The sequence below is a fragment of the Dermacentor variabilis genome, chromosome 5 (genome assembly GCF_050947875.1).
Source record: "Dermacentor variabilis isolate Ectoservices chromosome 5, ASM5094787v1, whole genome shotgun sequence".
Classification (NCBI taxonomy): Eukaryota; Metazoa; Arthropoda; class Arachnida; order Ixodida; family Ixodidae; genus Dermacentor; species Dermacentor variabilis.
The window spans coordinates 17,590,837-17,614,065 of record NC_134572.1 but is presented as its reverse complement, the minus strand read 5'-3'; the positions used below and the strand labels follow the sequence as shown (position 1 = coordinate 17,614,065).

The 23,229-nt window shown below is 45.8% G+C and overlaps 3 protein-coding genes across 3 annotated transcripts; all 3 read right to left on the bottom strand.

Annotated features, from left to right (window-relative positions):
* Nucleotides 1–343: 343 nt before the first annotated feature.
* On the bottom strand, nucleotides 344–7,725 carry LOC142582317 (acetylcholinesterase-1-like). Its single transcript, XM_075691886.1, has 3 exons — nucleotides 6,036–7,725; nucleotides 5,191–5,340; nucleotides 344–2,981 (listed from the first exon to the last, which is right to left on the bottom strand). Exons 1-3 carry the CDS (start codon nucleotides 7,613–7,615, stop codon nucleotides 2,768–2,770), a joined length of 1,944 nt encoding a protein of 647 aa, XP_075548001.1. The 5' UTR covers nucleotides 7,616–7,725; the 3' UTR covers nucleotides 344–2,767.
* Nucleotides 7,726–8,258: 533 nt separating this feature from the next.
* LOC142582146 (acetylcholinesterase-1-like) lies at nucleotides 8,259–9,963 on the bottom strand. The gene is made up of 2 exons (XM_075691542.1): nucleotides 8,399–9,963; nucleotides 8,259–8,283 (listed from the first exon to the last, which is right to left on the bottom strand). Exons 1-2 carry the CDS (start codon nucleotides 9,961–9,963, stop codon nucleotides 8,259–8,261), a joined length of 1,590 nt encoding a protein of 529 aa, XP_075547657.1.
* An 11,452-nt stretch (nucleotides 9,964–21,415) lies between these two features.
* LOC142582145 (acetylcholinesterase-like) lies at nucleotides 21,416–22,963 on the bottom strand. The gene has a single exon (XM_075691541.1). It carries the CDS (start codon nucleotides 22,961–22,963, stop codon nucleotides 21,416–21,418), a length of 1,548 nt encoding a protein of 515 aa, XP_075547656.1.
* Between the last annotated feature and the right edge of the window lie 266 nt (nucleotides 22,964–23,229).

The window sequence follows — 23,229 nt, the reverse complement described above, 5'->3', positions numbered from 1 at the left end:
GTTTTTATATTTTTTATTTATTTATGAATGCTGCGATTTCCCTTAACTGGGTACAGAAGGCTACAAGAGATGCAGGCATTAGCACGAATAACGCTCGAATAGTCCTTTTCAGGATCGTGCTCTAGCCATGATCTATAATAACCAAATGTATTATTTATGTTATAAGTTCGACGCTTACCTAATAAGCTAGCTTGCGTTCTTGATTTTACCAATTCACTTTGTACGAGAGTATTGACATTGTACGAGTGCTTCCTTATAGGAGCTCATTTGTCACCGTTCAACACCATTAGACATGGCTGTACCGGGAATGCGGGAACAAGTTTAATAAACAGTATTTCTAGACAAAACGAAGGAAAAGTGCTTTATTTACAAAATATGATACATTGTAAATCCGCGAAAGTCTCACGGCACAAATAGGAAAGCAGTGAGAAGCATGAATGGGCAACTCTCATATTGGCTTCGCTAAATCCGCCGTCTATTCTATAGACCATGTAGCACAACATTGGTCCAACGATGTATTTTCTTTAGCTGAATTTTATGGGGCCACATCTGTTGGGCCATGCAGGTAAGGACATTGGCGCACGTGTGGTGCTTCGGAGCAAACCTTTTTCTCACCGTGTACAGTTCTTTACCACTGTGAGCTCAGTATGGGGCCGGATGTCGACATTATCGTACAGTCAGCCTCCATGTGCTCAGTGGTATGTTCGGGTCCATGCATTCCACGTATTTCTGTGGCTGTCTCTGTGGAGACGGGAAGCTTAGACAACGAATTTTTGATCCTGCCTAATTCATCATTGGACAGGTAAAACTAATTGGAACAAAGAACTACTGAAATGCGTTTAGGAACATCTGAGACAACATTTCTGCTATGTACTCCCCTAGGAATGACCGCCGGGATAGTCGTCTTGAAAGTGCGACGTCGTAATCGCAATTAGTTCACTAAGTAGGGCTTTGCTGTAGCATCCACTTTAACTGCTACCTGCGACCATGCAGCGTTGCAATCGTTATATTTCAACACAGTCGACATAGCATCCTTAGCAGAGCAAACACCTAAGACTCCGATGCATGAGGCATCTATGCGAGCCCCACCTAATAAAGGCGATAGCGGTAGATAAAAATTTAAGAGAACTAAAATAGCAAAGACAGCTGGGATGCCAGATCAGTACTTTAGAGTTTTGTTACAGCTGTAATGGAGAAAAATTCGCCAGAATAGGTTATCAGAGAGCTCGTTTGTGCAGCGCAGTATGCAACAGGAATTTCACGGCCATAAATGCCCGTATTCTGGGAGGGGTAGGCGTTAAAAAAGGCAGTCCTCGATACTTCCTAGCGTCACTCCTTGATGTGGCAAAGAGAGACCCGTTAGATCTCAGCAGAGCAAGTTATGTCGCAAGGTTATCCAACAATGCACCTCGAGGTGTCGCCAAGCAGGTAAAACAATAATTTCGCGAAGCATGTGCGGAGACTTGAGCCAAGCGCGCACTCTGCTCCCTTCATTTGGAGAGCGCTTTTCCAGCACCTTGAAAGTGCAATAGCACGGCGCCTATTTGACTCAGAACACACTGGAAATTTCTCACTAGATCTGCGGTAGCGTCTCGAAAGCAAAAAAAAAAAAAGAAAACAAGAGAGAAAACGAACAGGAACACTCTAGTTTGTGTCCCTTTTGGCTGCCATTATCGCAATACCTGCTTGCAATTGGATCAGATTATTAACACTATTAAAATAAAACGAAATTTTGATCTCTTAAAGAAACACTGCGTACACTTTTTTTTAGAACTGCCTATGTAACACATGTAATTTGCATGTACCTCCATTCTGAGAAAGTCTAACGAGAGAAGCACACCTCAGTGGCTAGGCATGCAACCTATCTTAGGATCAGATATTTACTTCTGATATAAAACGTTACCTTTACATATCTCCGTGGTAGTATTTGTGTCTATTGCCATAAAGAAGCTGCTGCAAGCATAGAAATGACGCGTTATGAGACATTCCATAACAAACCACTAAATACGAAGAAGACATTGATGGAAATGGCTGGCCTCGGGCCACAACATTCACAATGGACTATCTCTCCAAAAACGAACAAGTGTTGAGTGCTTCTGTAATCATGCTAGTTAATATTCCTACTGAATACTGATTGAAGAAGCACTCACATGCTTTTCTGGGTGATGAAAAGCTGGGCCTCTGCTTGACTGTAGAAGCGCTGTGCTTCAAGTGCGCGTGCCTTAATCTGGAACTTTCGTACTCACTTTCTCTCTATCTCTTTCACTGCCCCACGTGAGAACTATCAGACTGAACAGCCTCTCTGCCTTTCTTTCGCTCTCAATCTTTTTCTCTCTGCTGACCACCTGCCTTATTACCGTAAATTTTTTCATGATGAAACAGCGCCAAAGACGAACATCGCTGTCACGCAGCTGCCCCTGCTTTTGTAAGTTACTAAAGAAGACAAAGTGAACTACTTTTCCTATGTGTACAAAAGTAGGCGGAAGCTGCGTGATGACGAAAACTTTCGCATTCTGAAATGTTTGAACCAGGCATCCGCGCACTACCTAATAAAGTCCATGAAGTCGCTACATGAAGGTCACTATGCATTATACAGTACAAACAGTTGTACTTATTTTGGTTTTGCAAGTTGACCCCCCTGCCGTTATCTCATTATTTTCTCACTCTTACAAAGATACCAAAAAGAAGTGAGTTGATTGGCTCAGTGATGGACGATGATTTTAGACTCTGGTACTTATCGAGAAATATAACTAGTATCGGGATATAACTACGCCATGCAAATCCAGATGATGAAGGCGACGAAAGTGAACAGCACGATAGACGGCTCTGGAATGTACGAGCTAGAGTACAGCTCCAGTTTGACGTCACTCTTGGGAGCCGTATACTGCACAGCAGGTCGTGTTGGCTTGGCGGGTGGCGACGGGTCCGTGGACGACGGCTCGGACCACCGTGACGTCTTCTCAGGCGATACGTCCGCGCTCCTGCACCAGCACAATATTTTCACATTTCACATCATACTCGAACCCACCTGATAGCCTTAGATGATACAGGAAATGCGTGTCCTGGCCAGCCTCACTGTCCCTCATGGTGCATTGTGGCAGTCGCTATTTTCTAGCAGGCGGCATGCACACTAATTGCAGTTCCTCGTTATGAACTCTATGGTGACTACGAGATGTAAAGGGAGCAATATAATGATATACCTGTTAATATAGTCATGATGATTATCATCACCAGCCTACTTTTATGTCCACTACAGGACGAAGGCCTTTCTCTGCAATGTCCAATTATCCCTTTCTTGCGTTAGCTGATTACAACTTGTGTCTGCAAATTTCCTAATTTCATCACTCCACCTAATTTGCTGCCTTCCTCGACTATGCTTCCCTACCCTTGGCGTCCGTTGTGTAACTCTAACGGTCGACAAGTTATCTACCGTACGCATTACCTGGCCTGCCGAGCTCCATTCTTTTCTCTTATTATAAACTAGAATATCGACTATCCCCGTTTTCTTTCTGATCCACACCGCTCTTTTCCTGTCTCTCAACGTTACACCTAACAGTTCTCGTTCGATTGCTCTTTGCGCGCTTCTTAACTTCTTCTGGAGCTTCTTTGTTAACCTCCAAATTTCTGTCCCATATGTTAGCACCATTAGAATGCAATGACTGTACACTTTTCTTTTCGACGACATGGGTAATCTAACAGTCAGGATTTGGTAATGCCTGTCGTATGCACTCCAAGTCATTTTTATTCTTCTGTAAATGTGCTTCTCATGGATCAGGTTCCCCTGTGAGTAATTGGCCTAAGTAAACGTACTCCTGTACAAACTCTAGAGGTTGACTGGCGGTCCTCAATACTTGTTTCCTTGCCCGGCTATTGAAAATTACCTTGGTATTCTGCATATTAATATTGAACCCCACTTTACACTTTCTCGGTTAAGGTCCTCTATCATATGTGGTAATTCGTCCCCAGTGTTGCTGAACAGGTCAATGTCATCTGCGAACCGAAGGTTGCTGTGATATTCGCCGTTGATCCTCACTCTTAAGCCTTCCCAGTCAAGAGCTTGACTACTACTTCTAAGCATGCAGCGGATAGCATTGCTGTGAATACAAACTACCGTAATGGTGAGGAGAATATAGGATGTCATAATTCCCTGTGGTATTACACAGGTAACGAGCAGATATAGCTAAAGAGGGCGGCGAGCAGGCGGCTATGATGGCACACCTAAAGGACCCTGCATTACAAAGACAACGCGCCTCTTGGAGCCGCCCGCTCTCTCTCACCTAATTTTCATAGCCAGTGAGTAAACAAAGAAACAAGGAGGAGCACTTAATAGGAAGCTTTAGCTCAGGGTCTCCTATCTAAATAGATGGGAAAGAAGAAATAAGTTTGCTCCCCAATCGCTGCATCAAATTCGATGAGCTTCCTTGCGTTTTAAAGAAATAGCTTAAATCTAGTGACTGTTGGTAGCAAATTTTTAATTTACATCGTCAATTTTTTAATAAAAATTGTTGAAGATCGCCAATTTCCAGCAAACTAAAATATGAAGTTTGCAACTCTGTAACTCAGCAATGAAAAACAATAACAAAATTCTGGGAATTGTATATATTAGTAGATCTAAAGCGTAAAAAATTGCTGCATTATATATGGCTCTCAAATAGGCCACTGATATCGAGAAGCACTCTTGCAATACCTTTACGAGCGATCAAACAAATTCACGTAACATGTAGCTTGATAAATCAAATTTGTCTTCTTTGGATGCTCCAAGGGATGCAGTTTACGGAACTGCGATATCCGTTCTTAGTACAAAGCTACGAATTTGTAAAGTTCGTGCTTCCATCTTTTTTTTTTCAGCCTTACCAATTTTTGAAAATTGCTTTTAAAAAATTCAGGCCTTAAATTAACATTTCGGTCAATTAACATTTTCATTAGCTGCTACAATTTAACATTCTCTCTCAAATACAACACATGTCATTAAAATCGGCTCACAGGTTATCTCAGAAAAGCGGCTCTGCGTTTTACATGTGTTTGAATAGGCGGCATCGGAGTTCGGCGCGACCTAAAGCTTCTTAAATGACAGTGTGTCTCCCGGAAGTATCGCATGTTTTTTTAACCGCGGCTCCCTATTTCGTGCCCATCCTGCTGGACGGTGATACCGACGGCTATAGTACAGACATGACCACGACTGATACTTACTGCTTGAGTAGGAACGGTCTCCAGTATTCACAACGTTCCTTTTTGGGACCAAAGCCTCGGGTGTAGTTGCTGGGCTGCAGGTACACGAACTCCGGGTTCTCGGCCGAGTACTTGGGCCACTCAGCGTTCGACAGTGGAATCTTTGGCTTCCTAATGGAGAAGGAGACATACCAGTTGTACTTTACGTTCTTTAAGCCAGCCTTTGCTTGGTATGGAATTATTTGTAGACAGACCCATCTGTGTTTATTTTTTACCTTCTATAATCTTAAGTTCCATGCTTGCGCCCCTGGAAACAAGTGGTTATATCGGCGTCCTTTTATCATGTAAAGAAACCTGTGGGTAAGCACTAAAAGTCTAAAAACCATTTCGATAAATATGAAACGTCGAAGGACGCCATTCATCGCAGAGCTTGATTTTCCTGTGATATATTAGGGCCGCTTCTCTAAAAAGCTATCAAGACATTCTGAATCCGGCATTGGGACTCAGAAGCGAAGCCGTTTATCATTTCGTCAACTGACCTAACATCTCGTTGTCTTTCTTTTCTTTCTTTTTTTGAATTAGCGAATTGGACAGGACAATTTCTCGAAAATAATATGGTAAAGGCACCTCGTAAGTGGCAGTATGGCAAAGAAAATAATGGAATATTAATATTACTCTGTGACTGATGATATTTTCCGCATGTTTTTCACATGTCAGCAGTATTGATGACTGGCGGTTTGGTATACCACTTAATCAGTAGAGCGTTAAACGTTGCCCGTTGGATAGGATGGTGTGATGTGTTTCCGTTCTCTGAACACCGAGGACGCAGGTGCTCTCCGAGCAGTGCTCCCCTTTCACTCACATACCCATCCCTAATGAAGGCGGACCATATTTGCAGCAGCTCTTCCATGAACATTTCATCCTCCTGCGAAGCCTTTCCGTTCCTCGTTTCGTCCCCGTACTTTCCACTGGGCGAAGTGAATCGAGGCTCGCTCTTGAACGACCCCAGCGATCCCATGGTCAGCGGCAACTCGCACCCGTGAGCGATGCCAGCCCAGTCGGGCCAGAAGCTGTACGAAGGCTTGTATGCGAACAGGTAGCGGTACGTCTGGGCGCCCTGCTCTGCCGCCTTCGTGGCGAACAGGTTCGTGGGGCAGTCAAACGCGGCGTCGCCTATCAACTCGGATAGAATATCCACAATCGTGCCGTCGTCGTGGGAGACGCTGTAATCTCCGAAGTAGGCTCGCACGATGCTCTTTCCCGTGTGTGTGGGGATGTCGAACGCAAACTTGAGGCCTAGCGTCACGGCCAGCCTGTAGTCGAGGTCGAAGAACTGCATTAGGTAAGGCATGGCGGCGCGAAGCGCGTACACGATGAAGGTCCCTTCGTCCCGCACAGTCCCGAGAAACACCTCTCTGACGTGTATATCCATGTTCTTCTCATCCAGCGGGTGGAAAGGCAGCATGTCGTCGCCGTACACCGGAAGAAACATTTGACGCTTGATGTTCACCGCCGCCATTCTGGTGCGGATCGAGACGTGGTCCAGGCGCTTGAGGCAGCCGACGACGTTGCCAATCTGCGCGTCCAGACTTAGGCCAGTGTCGTAGCAGCCTAGCGTGACCGCAGTGTTCACGAACTTAGTGATTCCGCTGTACGAGAGCGCGACGATCATCGTGAGCGGAGTGCCGCTCTGCAGGAGCAGCCTCCTGAAGAGGCCCCGGCTTTGTGGCGAAAGGGCGTGCATGCCGGCCGCTATTGCGCCCGCGCTGTGACCACTGAGCGTCACGTCTCGCTCGTTGCCGCCGAAATGACGTATGTTGCGTTTCACCCACTTGAGAGCCATCAGCTGGTCCCAGAGGCCCATGTTTCCCGGAAGAGCTGGACGTTCTGCAGAGAGGAACCCGTAAAAGTACACGCGGTAGTTTAGACTAACGAAGACGACGTTCGTCCGTGCCACGAAGTTTGTGCCGTCGTATATGCGCAGTCCGGAATCCCCGAATTGGAAGCCTCCGCCGTGCAGAAACACCAGTACAGGAAGCTCCGTAGTCTCGCAAACCGATTCGTTGATGCAGGCGCTTGCTGGCCGCCAGACGTTAATGTAGAGGCAGTCTTCAGAAGACGAAGAATAGTTTAGCCGCGCGTCGTTGTTGAATACCTGATCCGGTTGAAAACATGGAGCAGGAAACTTGGTCGCAGCGTAGGTTCCATTCCAGGTTTCAGCAGGTCGCGGCCTAGACAGACGAAGGTTCCCGACTGGTGGCTGCGCGTATGGGATTCCGAGGAAAGCGTCGACATCTCCATAATCGGTTTGTATTTGTTTTCCCTTAACAGATCCTGCGTGTATACGAACCACGGGAGAGGCGAGGCCGTAGTTCAGGAGATAGGTCACGATGCAGACACTGGCACATATCCACCCACTGCTGCAAAATCTTAAAGACGAAGACATGATCGAGCAACTGTGCCGCACTACACAACACGGCGAGTCGTTGACTTGTTTCTTCAGGATGTAGAAGCCATTTTCCACAGGACCATACGCACACGTCGGTTGTCCGAACACTCAATCATAGCGTCCGTTCGGCGTCTTGTGCACCCGTCTGCCTCGGTTGCGTTTGAGCGAATGACGTAATGAGGAACAAGAGAAGCGTGTCGAAAACCATTAATTACCTATGCGTAGCGAGCACGCATCATGATTGATTCACGTTCAGGACTTGTTGTTTACTCGGAATAACATCAATGGCTGTGCGGATAACAGTAAACAAAACTGTTCGCTTCCAAGTTATATCGTCAAAAGTTGTTGAAATATTATTTTTACTTTCCCGATAACAGCATTTGAACTGATATATAGTTTTGCCTCTTAGAAACTGGTAACCATTCTTAAACAAGGCGACACCACATCGAAATATTATTTTTACTTTCCCGATAACAGCGTTCGAACTGATATATAGTTTTGCCTCTTGGAAACTGGTAACCATTCTTAAACAAGGCGACGCCACATCGCATAGTAAATAAGAACAGTGAGAGTGACTACTTAAACTAAATACAACTAGTTATTTCTGATACCTTCAAAATTCTGAGAGAAACATTGCTAATCACCATTTGAAGTTGTAGAGAAAACTTTGCCATGAAACAAAAAAAAAAACACTTGTTCTCGCATTGACATTCGGAATTCCCATGTTTGCGAACTCTGTAAAAACTATAATTGGGCATGCTTTTCTTGTTTTCACCATACCCTGTTCTGAAGTACGTGGAGAGCATCTCCTGGAGTTGGTTAGCAAGCTGACGCTCCTCTGGTGTGATTCTCGCTGCCCCGATAGCGAGACGATGCTTGGCCTTCTCGGTCACGACGTCTGTGAGCTTCGACGGGTCAGCAAAAAAATCTAGAGTTCCCAGCATGAAGGGGATGTCGTCCGCATGTGTTGGGCCTTTTGGATTCGGCCAGGGTGAAGTGGAGGGGACATGGGCAAAGATATACGCATACGTATTGATGCCTTGCTGGGACGCCTTTTCCGCGAAGAACATCGTGGGACAGTTGAAGACAACGTCGCCGAACATGTCGTCCAGGATCTCGAGCACCTTTTTCTTGCTGTGCTTTTCGTCGTAGTCGCCGAAGTACTCTTTCACAATATGCCTACCGGAGGACACAGGTATCTGGAACATTACCGACAGAACGACGGTCGTAATAAAGCGGTAGTCATCATTAAGGATGTTTTCGAGAACGGGTGCAGAACGCCGTATATTGCGCACGAGGAAGTTGCCCTCATTCGCCGTGTGTCCCGTAAACAGTTCCTTGGTGTTCAGGTGATTCCAGGTGCCATCGGAAAGAGGGTCGCCAGGAAGGAACTCGTCGCCATGTGTGGGCGGGTAGAACTGGTTCAGTGGCTTTTCAGCATTGACAGCATCAAGTATCTTACGCGCGTCCACCTGTTTCATGCAGGACAGTACGTCTTCGACCTGCTCCATCAAGCTACGCTTGTGGTCAAAGCATCCGACGGTGTCCGCCACCGCTGACATCCTGGCCGCCCTCCTGTGAGACACGTTGAGGATTGTGAGCGCTGGGGTGCCGCTCTGCATGATGAGGCGCTTGAACAGTCCTTTGCTGTGCGGAGAAACAGCATGAAATCCGGCCGAAGCACCTCCAGCACTCTGTCCCCAAAGTGTTACATCGTCGGCGTCACCACCGAAGTAACCGATGTTGGCACGAACCCATTTGAGTAAAAGATGTTGGTCCCAGAGTCCCATATTACCTGGAAGCTCCTTGTTGTCCAGCGACAGAAACCCGAAAATGCTGACTCTGTAGTTGAATGTCACGAACACGACGTTCGCTGTCGGCGCGAAGTTGCTTCCGTCATACAAGAACAGCGCCGAGTCTCCCCATTGGAATCCTCCACCATGTATGAAGACGACGACGGGCAGCTTAGCGTCACATTTCGATAAGGATGCTGCACAATGCTTCGCCGGTCTCCACACATTGAGGTAAAGGCAGTCCTCGCTCGCGCTGGAATAATTGAATGGAAGCTTTTCCGCCAATGGCAAGTCCGTCTGGACGCAGGGATGCGGCTTCTTCGTAGCACTGCGCGTTCCCTTCCAGGGCTTGGCGGGCTCTGGTTTCTTGAAGCGCAGATCTCCAAGGGGAGGCGTAGCATACGGTATACCTAAGAACGCGTCCACCTGACGCTTGTTGACAGTTAACCGTTCTCCAGAGACGAGGCCTGTCTCTGTGTAGACCTGCGGTACACCTCCCGCAGAGACAAATGCCAACAGGCAAATTATAAGTAATGCGTGACACGGCATCATCTCCGCAACAGTGCCAGCGATGTCTGGTGCTGCCGGTGTGTATGGCGCTCTCTTCTAAAATGCTGCTTGGCGACGTTATGCTCGAGTGCACTGACGCCGTTTCTAAGAGGCACTGAACTCTCAAAGAGCGAATTCCCTCCTTTCCTTCCCCTTCCTCCTTCACCTTGCCTCCGTGCCCCGCTTCGTGTTTGTTGTGTTTTGAAACGGGGTCGGAGAAACTAAGTCAACGGAACGGGAGAGAAACCTTGAACGCGGATCGCCGATATCTCCGCCTCACTGTTTCCCCTACGAAGGCTTTCGGACGGTGCAGGATTACGCATCCACGATCCAATTAGAAGCCGAGGAGGTGACGAACCGGTTCACCCTTCCTTCCGTATCCTAACAGCGTCGTGATGCTGGCGCAACACAGAATCAACCTTGCACACTAGGTGATCCCTATCGTCGAATGTCACACAACAGCGGCGTTGCTACGGCGTCCCGTATATCTCGGCGAGATGCAATCGAAACAACAAAATCAAAATGCGACGTTGTCACTTCTACGATTTCAAGATAATTCTGCAAACGTAGGTACAAACGTAACTATCTCGAGACGCTAACTTCAGCCCGCTAATGAAAGCCACTTCAAGGTTTCCGCTTACATGTTTCTATCCAGCCATGTTGTTCTAGAGAGCACAGCACACATTTCGTACTCTATTTTTTACAAGAGCTTCGTGTGTGACTCTGGCAGTATGCGCGTGAAGTGTTCGCTTAATAAATCAAAGAGTTCAGAAAGTTCGGCACCGAGTCAAGCGATAAATAACGCACATACATTGTTATTTCTCATATAGTTATTTGCCGAAGCGAGTACTGAATACATATTTTCTTTCGCAAATTCAGCAGTTCATGCAAAAAAAATAATATTTTCTTTGCCAGTCACTAGGGGGCACCAAACTTACTTTCTCAGGATGAGCACTCTGCAGAAACACCGCAATACGAGATGGCCTACAGGTTATCATAAGAAACTATTTGTTGTCTATCGGTGACTATGGCAGAATTTTGCTTCACTCTTTCTAGCTCTCTTTTGAAGTAATGCCTGTATGCCCCGTATGACACAGGAAAGTAACAGCGGGCGCTCATTCGAGAGATTAATATGAGGTATTTAGGTCTTATTCAGTACTGTTGGCAATATTCCGATTCTTTAATACTTACAATTTTCATTGAATGGCCATTTAACCAAAGCTTTTTAGTCTTGTGCCTAGTTTCAGCTAATAATACTAGCGCCTGCAGTTCTCACGTTCAGAGAACATTCCAATGGCGCGGAGTGCGTTATCCTTTGCTTAAGCTCCATCTGCTGGCAAGTTTATCCGAAGTCGTGCAGGTTGTGTGCGTTCAATGTTCAACCACCTTGGCGTTGTTCGACGTGCCCCTGTGTATAAATGCATCCATCTGTGCTCTTGCTTTCCACGCCCATGGGAATGTGGCCATCGAAACAGGGAACCGAACCTGAAGTCTCGCGCCTTCGTCATAGCGTCTGAGACGCAGCGGCGAATTTTACATATCGAAAATATTGGCATATTTGTTAGCGGAGCGAGCGTTACCGCCTTTTGACCGCCAATTCGCTCCAGCTTTAACGTGCTGGAAGGGCGCGCAGATAGAATCTCTGAGCTCCATGTCCAAGTTCTTGCTCGCAGTGTTCTTGACCTAAATAAGCGTCAGTGCTCGGCCAAATACTCAGGCCAGCGGTGGCTCTAGAAACGCATAATACTGAGTCCCACGGGGTCACGCGTTGTCGAAAAACTTTTGCACGCTTTTCAAACCGCACCGGTGACAGTGCACGTGTGACGACTTTCCACACGTCTTAATGAACAGTGCATGATAGTATACGTTGCACAGGGTGAATGTAAACGCAATTGTGCGCTTGTGCGCTTCACCGTCGGTTTGACAGCACTTAAAGAATACACGCAAGATTGCCGCACTACTGGCCGTTAGAGACACTTTTCGTGTATTAGTGGGCTTCTTTCACGCTCGGTAAAACACTTTTATGTAGCTCGTATTGAGTAACAGAAAGCTGTATCGGTAAGCTTTCATGTCGCTCTACAATTTTTTCATTTACACTTTTCATCCAATTATAATATTTGACAAGTTGATTATTTAATTAAGACTGACTATCTAATGAGGCAGAATGAAAAAAAAATAATTTGAGTAGCTCCAAGCAAGGACAAACAACATTAGCTTGGTTCGGTCCGGCTATGTGGCATTTGCATATCTTTAAAGTATGGCTAAAGTTACCTGGGACACCCTGTATATTCCAACATTTACGTTGGATCTAAACTCTTTGCGCAATACGCGCTCATTCGTGTGACGGCCGGGAGGCGTGCTTTTTATTTGAGGATTAGTTTAGTTATAACTTAAGTACAGTTGTGCTTGGCATTAAATGATATTTTAAGCTTTTAAGAAGACTTGTTTCTTCTTCTGTTATTTTTCTTCCTTTCTTTTCTTACTTTATTCTTTTACCGAGGTACCGAGTTTATGCATAGAAAAATTCTATCATCGTGTCAACTTCTTGTTTATTTAATCGTTTAATGCCATCTGCCGCTTCTATTTCTTTGTCGACGGTGTTTAGTTATTCATGCTCTTCAGAATGCGCTCACCGATAATCTATATCTTCAGTTTCATCACGAAGTAAATAACAAAACAGGCTTCACTGATTCGCTAGGACACGTTGCCGAGCTAGTTGGTTTGGATTCATAATAGACAACGGAGCAGCACGACACGACAGGGACCAAGAATAACAAGACACATACACAGCGCTAACTCTCAACTAAACATTTTATTTTATCGCACATGTTACTTATACAATGACAATGGACCGATAATAAAACTAAGGGGAAAACACATAAAGATGCAGTGCAGAATCCACAGGTCTCATCACTGTAATTCATCATGGAATATGTGTGCGCACCTATCGTCACGATGACCGCCGATCAGGACAATAAATTTGTTCGTACTTTCGTTCAAATTTCTTTGTTACCTCGGTGTCACCTCGGTTCCTAACAGCTTCGTTAGTCATCCGCTTTCACAGAGAGGAATGGCGCATCATTTTTCTTATATTTGGTATACCCCATTCTTTGACGATTGGGTACTTGGCACTGCCTTTATGTCCGTTTGGCCAGTCGCTCAGGTTTATTGGGAGCCACTGCGGCTCAAACAGTACGTCACCGAACTCCCATGCTTCGCCGGGTAAGGAGGCCACCGCCGGTGTTATCTACAATGTGGTTCGTCCCTTCATACCAACCAACCGACCGACCGACCGAGTGAGTGAGTGAGTGAGTGAGTGAGTGAGTGAGTGAGTGAGTGAGTGAGTGAGTGAGTGAGTGAGTGAGTGAGTGAGTGAGTGAGTGAGTGAGTGAGTGAGTGAGTGAGTGAGTGAGTGAGTGAGTGAGTGAGTGAGTGAGTGAGTGAGTGAGTGCTCACTCGCCCCTCCTCCATATACTGGGGTGTTTGGTATAAGTACGTAAGTTTCTCGCCGAATAGACTGATATGAATTTTGAACGACAAAGTAGTGCTATAGCTAGCGATCGTCTACTCTGTGTAGTCAAACGCAATGATAAATACCTAATTGAAACCAGCTTAATACTTGTGGGCTCGTCTATAGTACTATAGTACGTCTATAGTACAATAGTGCATAATATTCAACGGCTTCTTTTATTTTGTTATGCTCGGTATACACCATTCTTTGGACCATTGGGCGCCTGGCACTGCATATATTTCCATCTGGCGAATAGCTCAGGATGACTAGAAGTGACTGTGACACGAGTGGTATAGAATTAGGAAATTTACTTGCGTATGTGTCGTACTTCTGTCTGCATACACTTCTGATCACCATTGTTGCCTTGAAAAGCATCATACATGGCCTTCGTCCTCGTGACATCACTGCGTCGACTTCTCACACTGTATCCGCATCATTCGCTATATACATTTCGGAATAGCTTGCGAACAGTGTAGAGTATAGACATAAGCATTGCATGGTACTAAAATTGTGACCTCCGTGGTACATAAACATGAATATTGCATGATATTACACGTTGTACTGGATGAAAATGAGCCCAATTGTACACAGCGCATCCAATCGCACAGCGTTCATCTATAAACGCTTAACTAAATTCTCGCATCACACAAGTTCCAACATATAAGTTGGATCTGCATAATTTAAATGCCACACGAAATTGCCTGCAGCATGTGTCCTTAATTAACGTGGCCAATTGGGCGTTTTGGTACATATTTGAATAGGCGGCAGCGCAAAAAAGACACGGACGGAGACAATACGACACGGGCGAGAGCTGAAGTCAGCGCTCGTCCTTGGCGTCTTGTCTCCGTCCGTGTCTTCTCGCGCTGCTTCCTTTTCGGAATGTTTCCATAGAGCGCGAGCATCTCCCGAAAGGGGTTCGCAAAATAAATTCGCTTAAAGCCATGTGTCCTTCCTTGATGCATATCCTACGCGCCCAAAAGAAACAAAGAATAACAAACCGCTAATCGACACCCATCACAGCGTTCGTCGACGTAGCCTCGTCACTGTGTTTCATACAGCAGCGAAATGACGAAGTCCTTCAGACGGCTTGCTCATACTTCCTATAGGGGCGCTTATATCAAAATCAGTTTCTCTATTCGACTGCTGCGCTGTTGCTGCAGTGATTCTCCTTGATTATATATCATCTTCACTGCTAACGAGCCATTTCGCGCCTCCTATACGGCTACCTTATATTATCGGATAGCGCTACCAACTTATATCGGGCGTAAAAATAGAGCAATGTTCATCTAATCTTCCTTCTATTGCGACTAATTTATCACCTGAAAATTTATAATTTGTGGACGTAGCGCGAAACAATCACCCCTGTTGCGACCAATCCGCCACTGAAGAGACATCCTGGGGTGTATGTTTCCTAAAGACCGTTATTATTTAAACCTGCAGAAACTGGGGAGGAACAAAGGTATGAGCGCCACCACGACTGTGCTGTACCTCAAAAGCTGTGTGCAGCAGTGCGCTAAAGCAATATATGCCTACAGCGTGTTCCCAGGCAGTGAACAATGGAATGCAAACCTGATATACCAATGGCTGTCCTTTTTTTTTTCTTTGTCGTCTAGCAATGTAATGCACGCATTGTTGTGCAAAAAACATAGTCATTTTCATTCAATAATGAGGCATGAATGAAAATTAATGCAACACTGTTATTCCAGCATACATCAGTAAAAAGCTTGTAAATGACTACTAGTGGTCGCAATAGTAATTTACAGATTAGTGTGACGTGCAATCAACAAAACGGAAAGTCTTTGGGATAATATATAACGTTTTTAAATAATCTAATACAGAGAGATAAATGTGACAGTAAAGGCAGAGCGGCTAATCAGAATAAACTCCTAGTTGGCTGCCCTGTTCTGGGAAAGAGAAATGGTAGAACATATGAGGCGAGAGGAAGCAAGATGTGAGAGAAGGAAATGCCTGCGAAAAGTCAATGAGGCACCTGACAGCGCTCGCAGTCTTTCACAAAATACAGCTGTGCTTTTCAAATTACTCTAGCATAGATTATTTGGACTAGGATGCATGAATTCTTTCTTCCTTGATACCTGACTCATGTAGGTGACACGCGATGGAGAGCGCGTTTCCTTGCGAATGGAAGCGCGAACACTCCGAGAAAAGGTGCGCAATTGCTCCTTTGCCTTCACAAACATTGCACTTGTGAATGCCGGCCGTTCTGAGGTGAAATGGGTACAAATTCGTGAATGCCACTTGAAACCATAGGTGGCACAAGAGAGGCAAGCCACGTCATATTGAACCGCTTGGAGGCGGCGATACGTCTCCTTCCAGGTATGTAGTACATATTGACTCCGCAGTTAAGGCCGGCAAATCAGCTAGCACTAACCACACTATGTAAAGAGACAGACGAGTACGGTAAGTATCACCGAGCTTGTAGCACATTTAAAGCCGCATCTGTGGGTCAAGTGCGCCGGACATCAGATTCGAGAATCACAATGCAGTGTAGCCTTTGCTGATAGACTACTTCTGCGCCCTCTTCGCCTTGGGCCTTCAGTCGTGTATGGCGTAGTTTTGGGACACCGTCGGCAACCTTCCAGCCTTTTCGACTTGACGACGATCATCGCGCCCTTAGGTGTTGCGAACGTATACATCTGTATACGTTCGCTTGGGGTTTTGCTACTCGAGTGATCTCGGCGTTTGCTATCCCTCGTTTGCAGTGAGCGTTGCAAGCAATACCTATATACCACACAATTTTGTTCGGTTCGAAGTGTTCTTTTTTTTTTCTTGAAGGCGACAGCGTTAGGGCCCCTTCTCGCAAAAAAATCCGGCGTCCCGCGTCCATTGTCGATCGCCTTGTGACCGACACATCATTCCGAACCACACATGCCCAACCACGCAGGCCCTCTATGTAGCGCAGAGATGTTACTGAACTAATTGAATTTTTTGAAGTAAAAGGCGTCTGAAAAATCATAAACTACGGCTTACACACAACCTACAGACATGATAGTGTCAGATTGTAATTGGAATATACGAGAAAGCATAATTCCGTTACGCGGAAACTCAAACACAAACCCCTTTTCTAGCGTTTCTACAATTCATAGAGTGGTGCGCCCTGTTTCTTGCAACACCATCCAGATGGCGCTCGCCTGCGCACATCCCTAGAGTTACTGTATATGCTACCACAGGTAGCAGAGTTGCGCGTAGGTCCGCCATCTTGCCTGGGAAGCAACCAAATCTGTGCGGCGAAGCCGCACTCCGTTTTTTGCAGGCGGCATGCCTACCGTATCGTCGATCGACCGGTGGTGGTTTTGCATCGCTTTTGGACTGCTTGTGCGCCTAATCGCAAACAAAGCGCATCGAAACAGCTGACTGCATAAGATCGTCAAGAAAAAGGCGCCGAGATCGGTCGTCACCGAAGCTTCGGCCTAGCGTATCCGCCGAGTCCGTCTGCACGCTCTCGGCGCGCCTAGGCTCAGGAATCAAGAAGTCTAACACGGATAAATCACTCTATATTTCAGCTTTCGCATCGGTGTTCTTAAATAAACCATTTTTTTCATGTTTACAGTGCCAGCACAAGTAGCGATGAGCGCCGATGTGACGCGTCATAAACACAGGTATATATGTGCTGTCGCGGAAGGCTCCCGGCACTAGCTTGCGCTTCTCTGACGAAGATATATGACTAGACAGACGTGTCGACTGAAAGGCACCACTGAACTAAGAAAACGTTGCATATCCTTCGCGTGAAGAACAAGAAAGAGCTATCCAAATCAGTAGTAACAGCCCATACAACGTCTCGGGTCGGCGGTTCATTTAGGACTTTTTTTCAAACGTAAAATGCCAGTCGCAAGTGAAAATAGATGTTGTGGCACTTTCGAGCATGCTACTGAATACGGACAGCAATATTTTCTTTGTGGTACAGGCGTGAGTTTTATATGCAGGGTGATAGCGCATCTACCATGACTGAGCGAGACATCTCTGAAACTAAAACTGCTTCTCGATCCTTGACATGGCATATTATCCACTGATGTTCTCGTCCTGGCGTGCGTGGCGCAGTGTTAAAGTACCGGACTTGGGATATGTAGGTCCGACGATCGAATCCTGGTCGGAGCTTTTTTTTATTTTTTTTATTGCACCAAATCGCTCTCTGTTGCTTTTTGTATTCCAACAAAATATATACAGTGTCCAGGCACCGCGTATTTAACGCGCTAGAGTTATTTTTCGCACCAGTACTCAGTGCCTCTGAGTACGCCGTGCCTGCCCAGCATCCAGCGCGCGGCACTGGGCCCATAATCCGGCACTGCACTGAACACTGTATAATGGGTACTCGGTTTTGCATTAGAGATACCTGCTTATGTGCCAAAGCTCTCAACGTGTAGGCAGTCTAAAACATTACTGGTGAATCAATGACCAACCATTAGTATTTCGACACTGGTACCCCATTAGACTTGCTGTAGAAACGTACCCACCTACTAGCAGGCACTGGATATCAGCCACACTGGATATCAGCCACACCTGCAAGTACCACTTCATTATGTGCCTTTTCACTGCAGGGATTCCAAAAGTAACCTTCTGTGGGAGTGTAGTGAAGGTTTTTCTCTCACAGGATTGACATAGCTACATTGACATAGCTATATAGCTAGCTCTCCGCAGCTAGCCCGCACGCGAACAGCGAACGCCAAGGTCGGCCGGATTCGCTTTGAATTATAAATTGTGTCAATCCAGTTCGCTGCAGCGGCGGCGTCGGGAAATACAAAAATTGGCCCGAGCATCTGCTTCTCCGCAATGCACGGTTGCTTGACTACCACGTGATGACGCTCTGCCAATAGAAGCGCCAGCGGTGTGATAAAACAGACGCGCAACTCTGCTACCTGTGGTAGCATATACAGTAACTCTACACATCCCCGGCCCACACAAAAGGCCGCGTTTCTACCAGAACGGAATAGGAATACTAGGAATACTAGGAACACTAGGAATACCCGTCAACCTAATCCGATGGATCGAAAGTTTTCTTTCAGGGCGCAAGCAGTTCACTTCCACAAATGATAGCCACTCTCCTCTTTCCAATGTAACATCGGGAGTCCCTCAGGGCGCTGGCCTGTCACCACTACTATTCCTAATTTACATTAATGACCTCCCTTGCAATATAAAATCGGAATTACGGCTTTTTGCCGATGATTGCGTCATATACAGAGTGATTAGGGCAACCAGCGATTCATCTTTTCTTCAGTCCGATCTTGACACTGTCTCCTCTTGGTGCGATAAATCCCTCCTCTCCTTAAACATTAACAAATGCAAATCCATGTCTTTCACCAGAAAACGCACCGTGAATCTGCACCAATACAGTATTGGCTCATTTTCCATAGATTCCGCATTATCCTACAGATATCTTGGCCTCCATCTAACACCATCGCTATCATGGGTAACCCACGTTCAAAACATCTGCGCTGCAGCCTCTCGCACACTCGGATACCTGCACCGTAACTTGAAGGCCGCATCCCCCGACATAAAAAAACTAGCATATATAACATTCATTCGCCCAAAACTAGAATATGCCTCATCCATTTGGCACCCATCACAAGCGTACCTCGCCGCTGACCTTGAAGCCGTGCAGAATCGCGCCGTCCGATTTATATCATCATGCTATTCAAGAAAAACCAGTATTAACGCGCTGAAACACTCCCTGGCCACCCATCACTCGAGTCACGCCGCATTATATCTCGCCTCTGTCTTCTTCATCATTTCTACTATCACCCACGCACGAGACACGAAAAGCTGCAACCCCCGCACAGGACGTCCAGCCGCCTAAGCCATGACCATAGCATCGCACGCATCAACTGTCGCACCCTAGCTCTAAAGTCATCATTTTTTCCGGACGCGATAGCACTATGGAATGGCCTGCCAAATACCATCGCATCATGCACTAACCGCACATCATTCCGGGATAAACTAAATGACCATTTTTCGTGAGGGCAAAAGGTTCCTATCATATTAGATTCGGCACTCTGAACCGTTGATTATCTTTATTTTTACTTGTTTTCCGTGTGATGCCTTTTTCATTGTATTTTTCTCGTGTATTAATTGAGTGCTTCATATATACATCTATATATTTTTTTTTCTCGTATTTAATTCCCGTGAAATTTACTGTGCATTGTATACGCGTGACAAGAACATTTAACTGTTTCATACTCTTTATTTGTTATTGTTATCTTTTGTCAATTTATTCTTTCTCTTTGACCTTGATTTTGCTCCCCCCTTATGTAATGCCTTCGGGCCTTTAAGGGAAAAATAAATGAAATGAAATGAAATAGCGTCTTCTTTTTTTTTTCATTGCCGGTGGCAGGTACCGCAATGCAGTCTGATCAAGGGGATTATCTGAAGAGGCGAAAGTGACTTGCGCTGCAAATCGCGATGTTCAGGTGAGTAATTAAGAAGATTCCCTTATTCATTGCGAAGCAAACATGACTTGACCATTGCTACGTACGTACGTACGTACGTACGTATGTATGTATGTATGTATGTATGTATGTATGTATGTATGTATGTATGTATGTATGTATGTATGTATGTATGTATGTATGTATGTATGTATGTATGTATGTATGTATGTATGTATGTATGTATGTATGTATGTATGTATGTATGTATGTATGTATGTATGTATGTATGTATGTATGTATGTATGTATGTATGTATGTATGTATGTATGTATGTATGTATGTATGTATGTATGTATGTATGTATGTATGTGCATTGTTTGATTGCTTGTCCTAGTAAAAACACCTGAAGCCTATGTAACAGCGATGTTTGACCACTACAGGTAATCAAACTATGTACAAACAAAACTGTGTACAAAAGTTTTATTGCGAAGGTGATAAAAGTACTGCAATCAGCCTTACGGAGAAAGACGTGCCAAAGAAATGTTTGCAGCGCGAGCTTCCGCACCTACTAGTGCAAGATAATTAAAAGTCGGAACAGCCAGAAACTTTGCAGGAATGCACATGTCATTGTTCATAATTTTGAGAAGCAATCGCAAAATTTAATTTAATTGCTCGGTTAACGAGAAATTATGGAAATTTCGCTAATTGCAAGTAGGTGCACCTGGAGTTAATAACCAATTACACACCAGAACTAGCAGTCAATATCGAGGGAAAATGGGAGGGAGTATAGCGGGTAAAACACAGTGCGCAAGTTAAAGTGTTATCTGGGACAATTGGGAAAATCACAAAAAATTATTAAAGACACACTAATTGAAGGGCGTCGCTAGGGTCACGAAGTAACTAGCGTAATAGTTGCATAAGAACTAAAGACAGAATTCGAACGAAACTTTGCACAGGATACAGACAAACTTCGCTAAATATACCTGCGCAAAAGTTTATAGTGTACGTATCTGTCATGACAAACTGAAAAATAAAGTACTGGTTAGTTCCCGGAAACGCCTTAAGTTGCGGCGAAATCAATTTAAATATATCTATACGAATATGGCGATACGTATTTAAAGCTCAAATTTGCAGAGAGGTAGTTCAAGATTTGCATGTGGCAACCTACGCAGTGTATGATTATTGATTCACGGATGAATAATATTTAATTAATCCCGTTATATAGATAAGGGTGCAACCTATAGTGGCGGTTGAGAAAATATCACGTATGTAATGCGTGTATGAACGAAATTGCGTTCCGAGAGCAAGGTACGTCGCGCCCGCGTGATCATGTTTGGCGGGAACATGGCATGGTTTCACTGGTATGTGATCAAGGATTGTGCAAACCTGGCATAAGTCTGGTAAGAGTTCCTCGCCAGCATTGCTTTGCAATCCTTCTTCTTTTCTGAGGAGGGGGTGGCAGTTAAAGAGGCCGAGGGGGCGTAGTGTTCCCTGGCAAACCACTATCCGGTCCAACTATCTAATTCATGGTATACAGGAAGAGCAAAGAGAAAGATATACCCACTTACCCCGTCTTTACAAATGCTCCAAGGGATTTCACTAGGTTCATGCTAAATGAAAGTTCCGCAGATGTCGCATTGTAGTTTCTGAACCATTCCGGCAAGTCGCCCCATCGCTTTGCCCGTAGGTTCTCCTTTAACGTCGCCACAGAACCCAGCATGTACGGCAAGTCGTCCGTGTGCACAACGCCCATCCACTCGTCCCAGATTCCAAGTGGCGTACGATGGCCATAAACATAGCGGTAGACGTCGTGTCCTCGCCTAGCCAGCTGCTCCCCCCACAAGTTTGTGCTACAGACGAACACAGGGTCTCCAAATGAGTGGCTAAGAGTCTGTAGTATTTCATCAGTACTGAGGTTAATCGCAGAGTTCGGAAATAAAGTCGAGATGTAGTGGCGTGCTACTGAGAGAGGAATAGAGAACGATGTGCTCAGCACTACAGCTGTAGCACCCTCGTAATAGTCGTGCAAAAGAGGTTGCAAGTCTCTAAGCCTTTTTATCGGGTGGTAAAAAAACACGGTTCCTTCGTCAAGCGTAGTGCCCATAAGCATCTCTTCACCGTTAATGCAGTCGACATTGTCGATATCTATAGGGTACTGTGGCACGAACGCATCCCCTGAGGTTGGAAAGAACATGCTCGATAACTGGCCCACTGCTGCGAGCTTGTGAATTACTTCGCGGGCGTTCACTTTCCTCATGCACTCCACCATCGCTGACGAGTTGCTCGCGCGATCGGTACAATTTAGCTGTCCAACCAGGTTGTTGAAAAAGCTCATCTTATTGCGGCGCTGAAATGCTATCAGCGATAATGCCGTGCCGCTTTCTAAGATGCTCCTCTTAAAAAGTCCTTTGCTCATTGGAGACAAGACATGGATGCTAGCAGACATGGCTCCTGAACTCTGACCGTACAGAGTAACCATCAGTGGGTCACCACCAAAGGTGGAAACGCTCCTTCGCACCCATTGCATGGCCAGCAGTTGATCCCAAAAAGCCAGATTCCCGGGTGCATCAGAGGACCAATCACTGAGAAATCCGAATACGTTTGTGCGATAGTTGAAGCTCACAAAAACAACTTCATTCACTGAGGAGAACGCAATACCGTCGTTGTAGAAGGCTGACGCGTCGCCCCACTGGAAGGCGCCGCCATATATGAAGAGTACGACGGGCAGCAGTGGAGACTCGTATTCACAGTTGTTTTTAGGGATGCAGCTAGGTCTCCAGACGTTTATGTGCAAACAGTCCTCGGACGAGGAAGTGGAGTAGTTGAGCAAAACATCGCGGTTCAAGAGATGGTTGGTTTGCATACATGCCGGCTGAAACTGGCTGGCGTCTCGCACGATCTTCCAAGGCTTCACAGGCAGTGGCTTTCGAAATCTGAGCTGGCCGACAGGTGGCTGGGCGAATGGGATTCCAAAGAAACCGTCTATGTATTTTCCTTGGTGAAACAAACGTACGCCCTCCACTGGCCCGTAAGGTGTGCGGACCACGGGCCGTTCGGCACCGCAGAGCAGTGAAGCCAGTGTGGTAACTATGACTGCTCCCCAGCGAGACATGTCTACGTCTGTGCATTCGCCCTTGGCTGTCTAGCCGGAAGGATCAGCCAACCAGCCCAAGGCATGTACACTAAGGTTTGAGAGACACGCCAAACATGTCCGCAAGGCGGAAAATAAAGGGGCTTTGGATGCTTCCTTGTGCTAGCACAGCTTTCGCACTACTGCGTTTTTTCACTCTCGCTACAGGGCAGTTCAGGCTGTGCTTTGCCGATGCATGGATCAAGACTTATGGTATTCTCATTGCGTTGTTTCCCTACTGTAGAATA

Bases quoted from the DNA above. Each gene is read 5' to 3' on its own strand.
- LOC142582145 (XM_075691541.1), bottom strand. From the start codon at position 22,963: ATGTCTCGCTGGGGAGCAGTCATAGTTACCACACTGGCTTCACTGCTC.
- LOC142582146 (XM_075691542.1), bottom strand. From the start codon at position 9,963: ATGATGCCGTGTCACGCATTACTTATAATTTGCCTGTTGGCATTTGTC. The intron at 8,284-8,398 runs GTATGGTGAAAA...TTCATGGCAAAG, and splicing joins TCCACGTACTTCAGAACAGG to TTTTCTCTACAACTTCAAAT.
- LOC142582317 (XM_075691886.1), bottom strand. From the start codon at position 7,615: ATGTCTTCGTCTTTAAGATTTTGCAGCAGTGGGTGGATATGTGCCAGT. The intron at 5,341-6,035 runs GTATGTGAGTGA...CTTCTCCATTAG, and splicing joins TCCGCCTTCATTAGGGATGG to GAAGCCAAAGATTCCACTGT. The intron at 2,982-5,190 runs GTAAGTATCAGT...GTGCTGGTGCAG, and splicing joins AGACCGTTCCTACTCAAGCA to GAGCGCGGACGTATCGCCTG.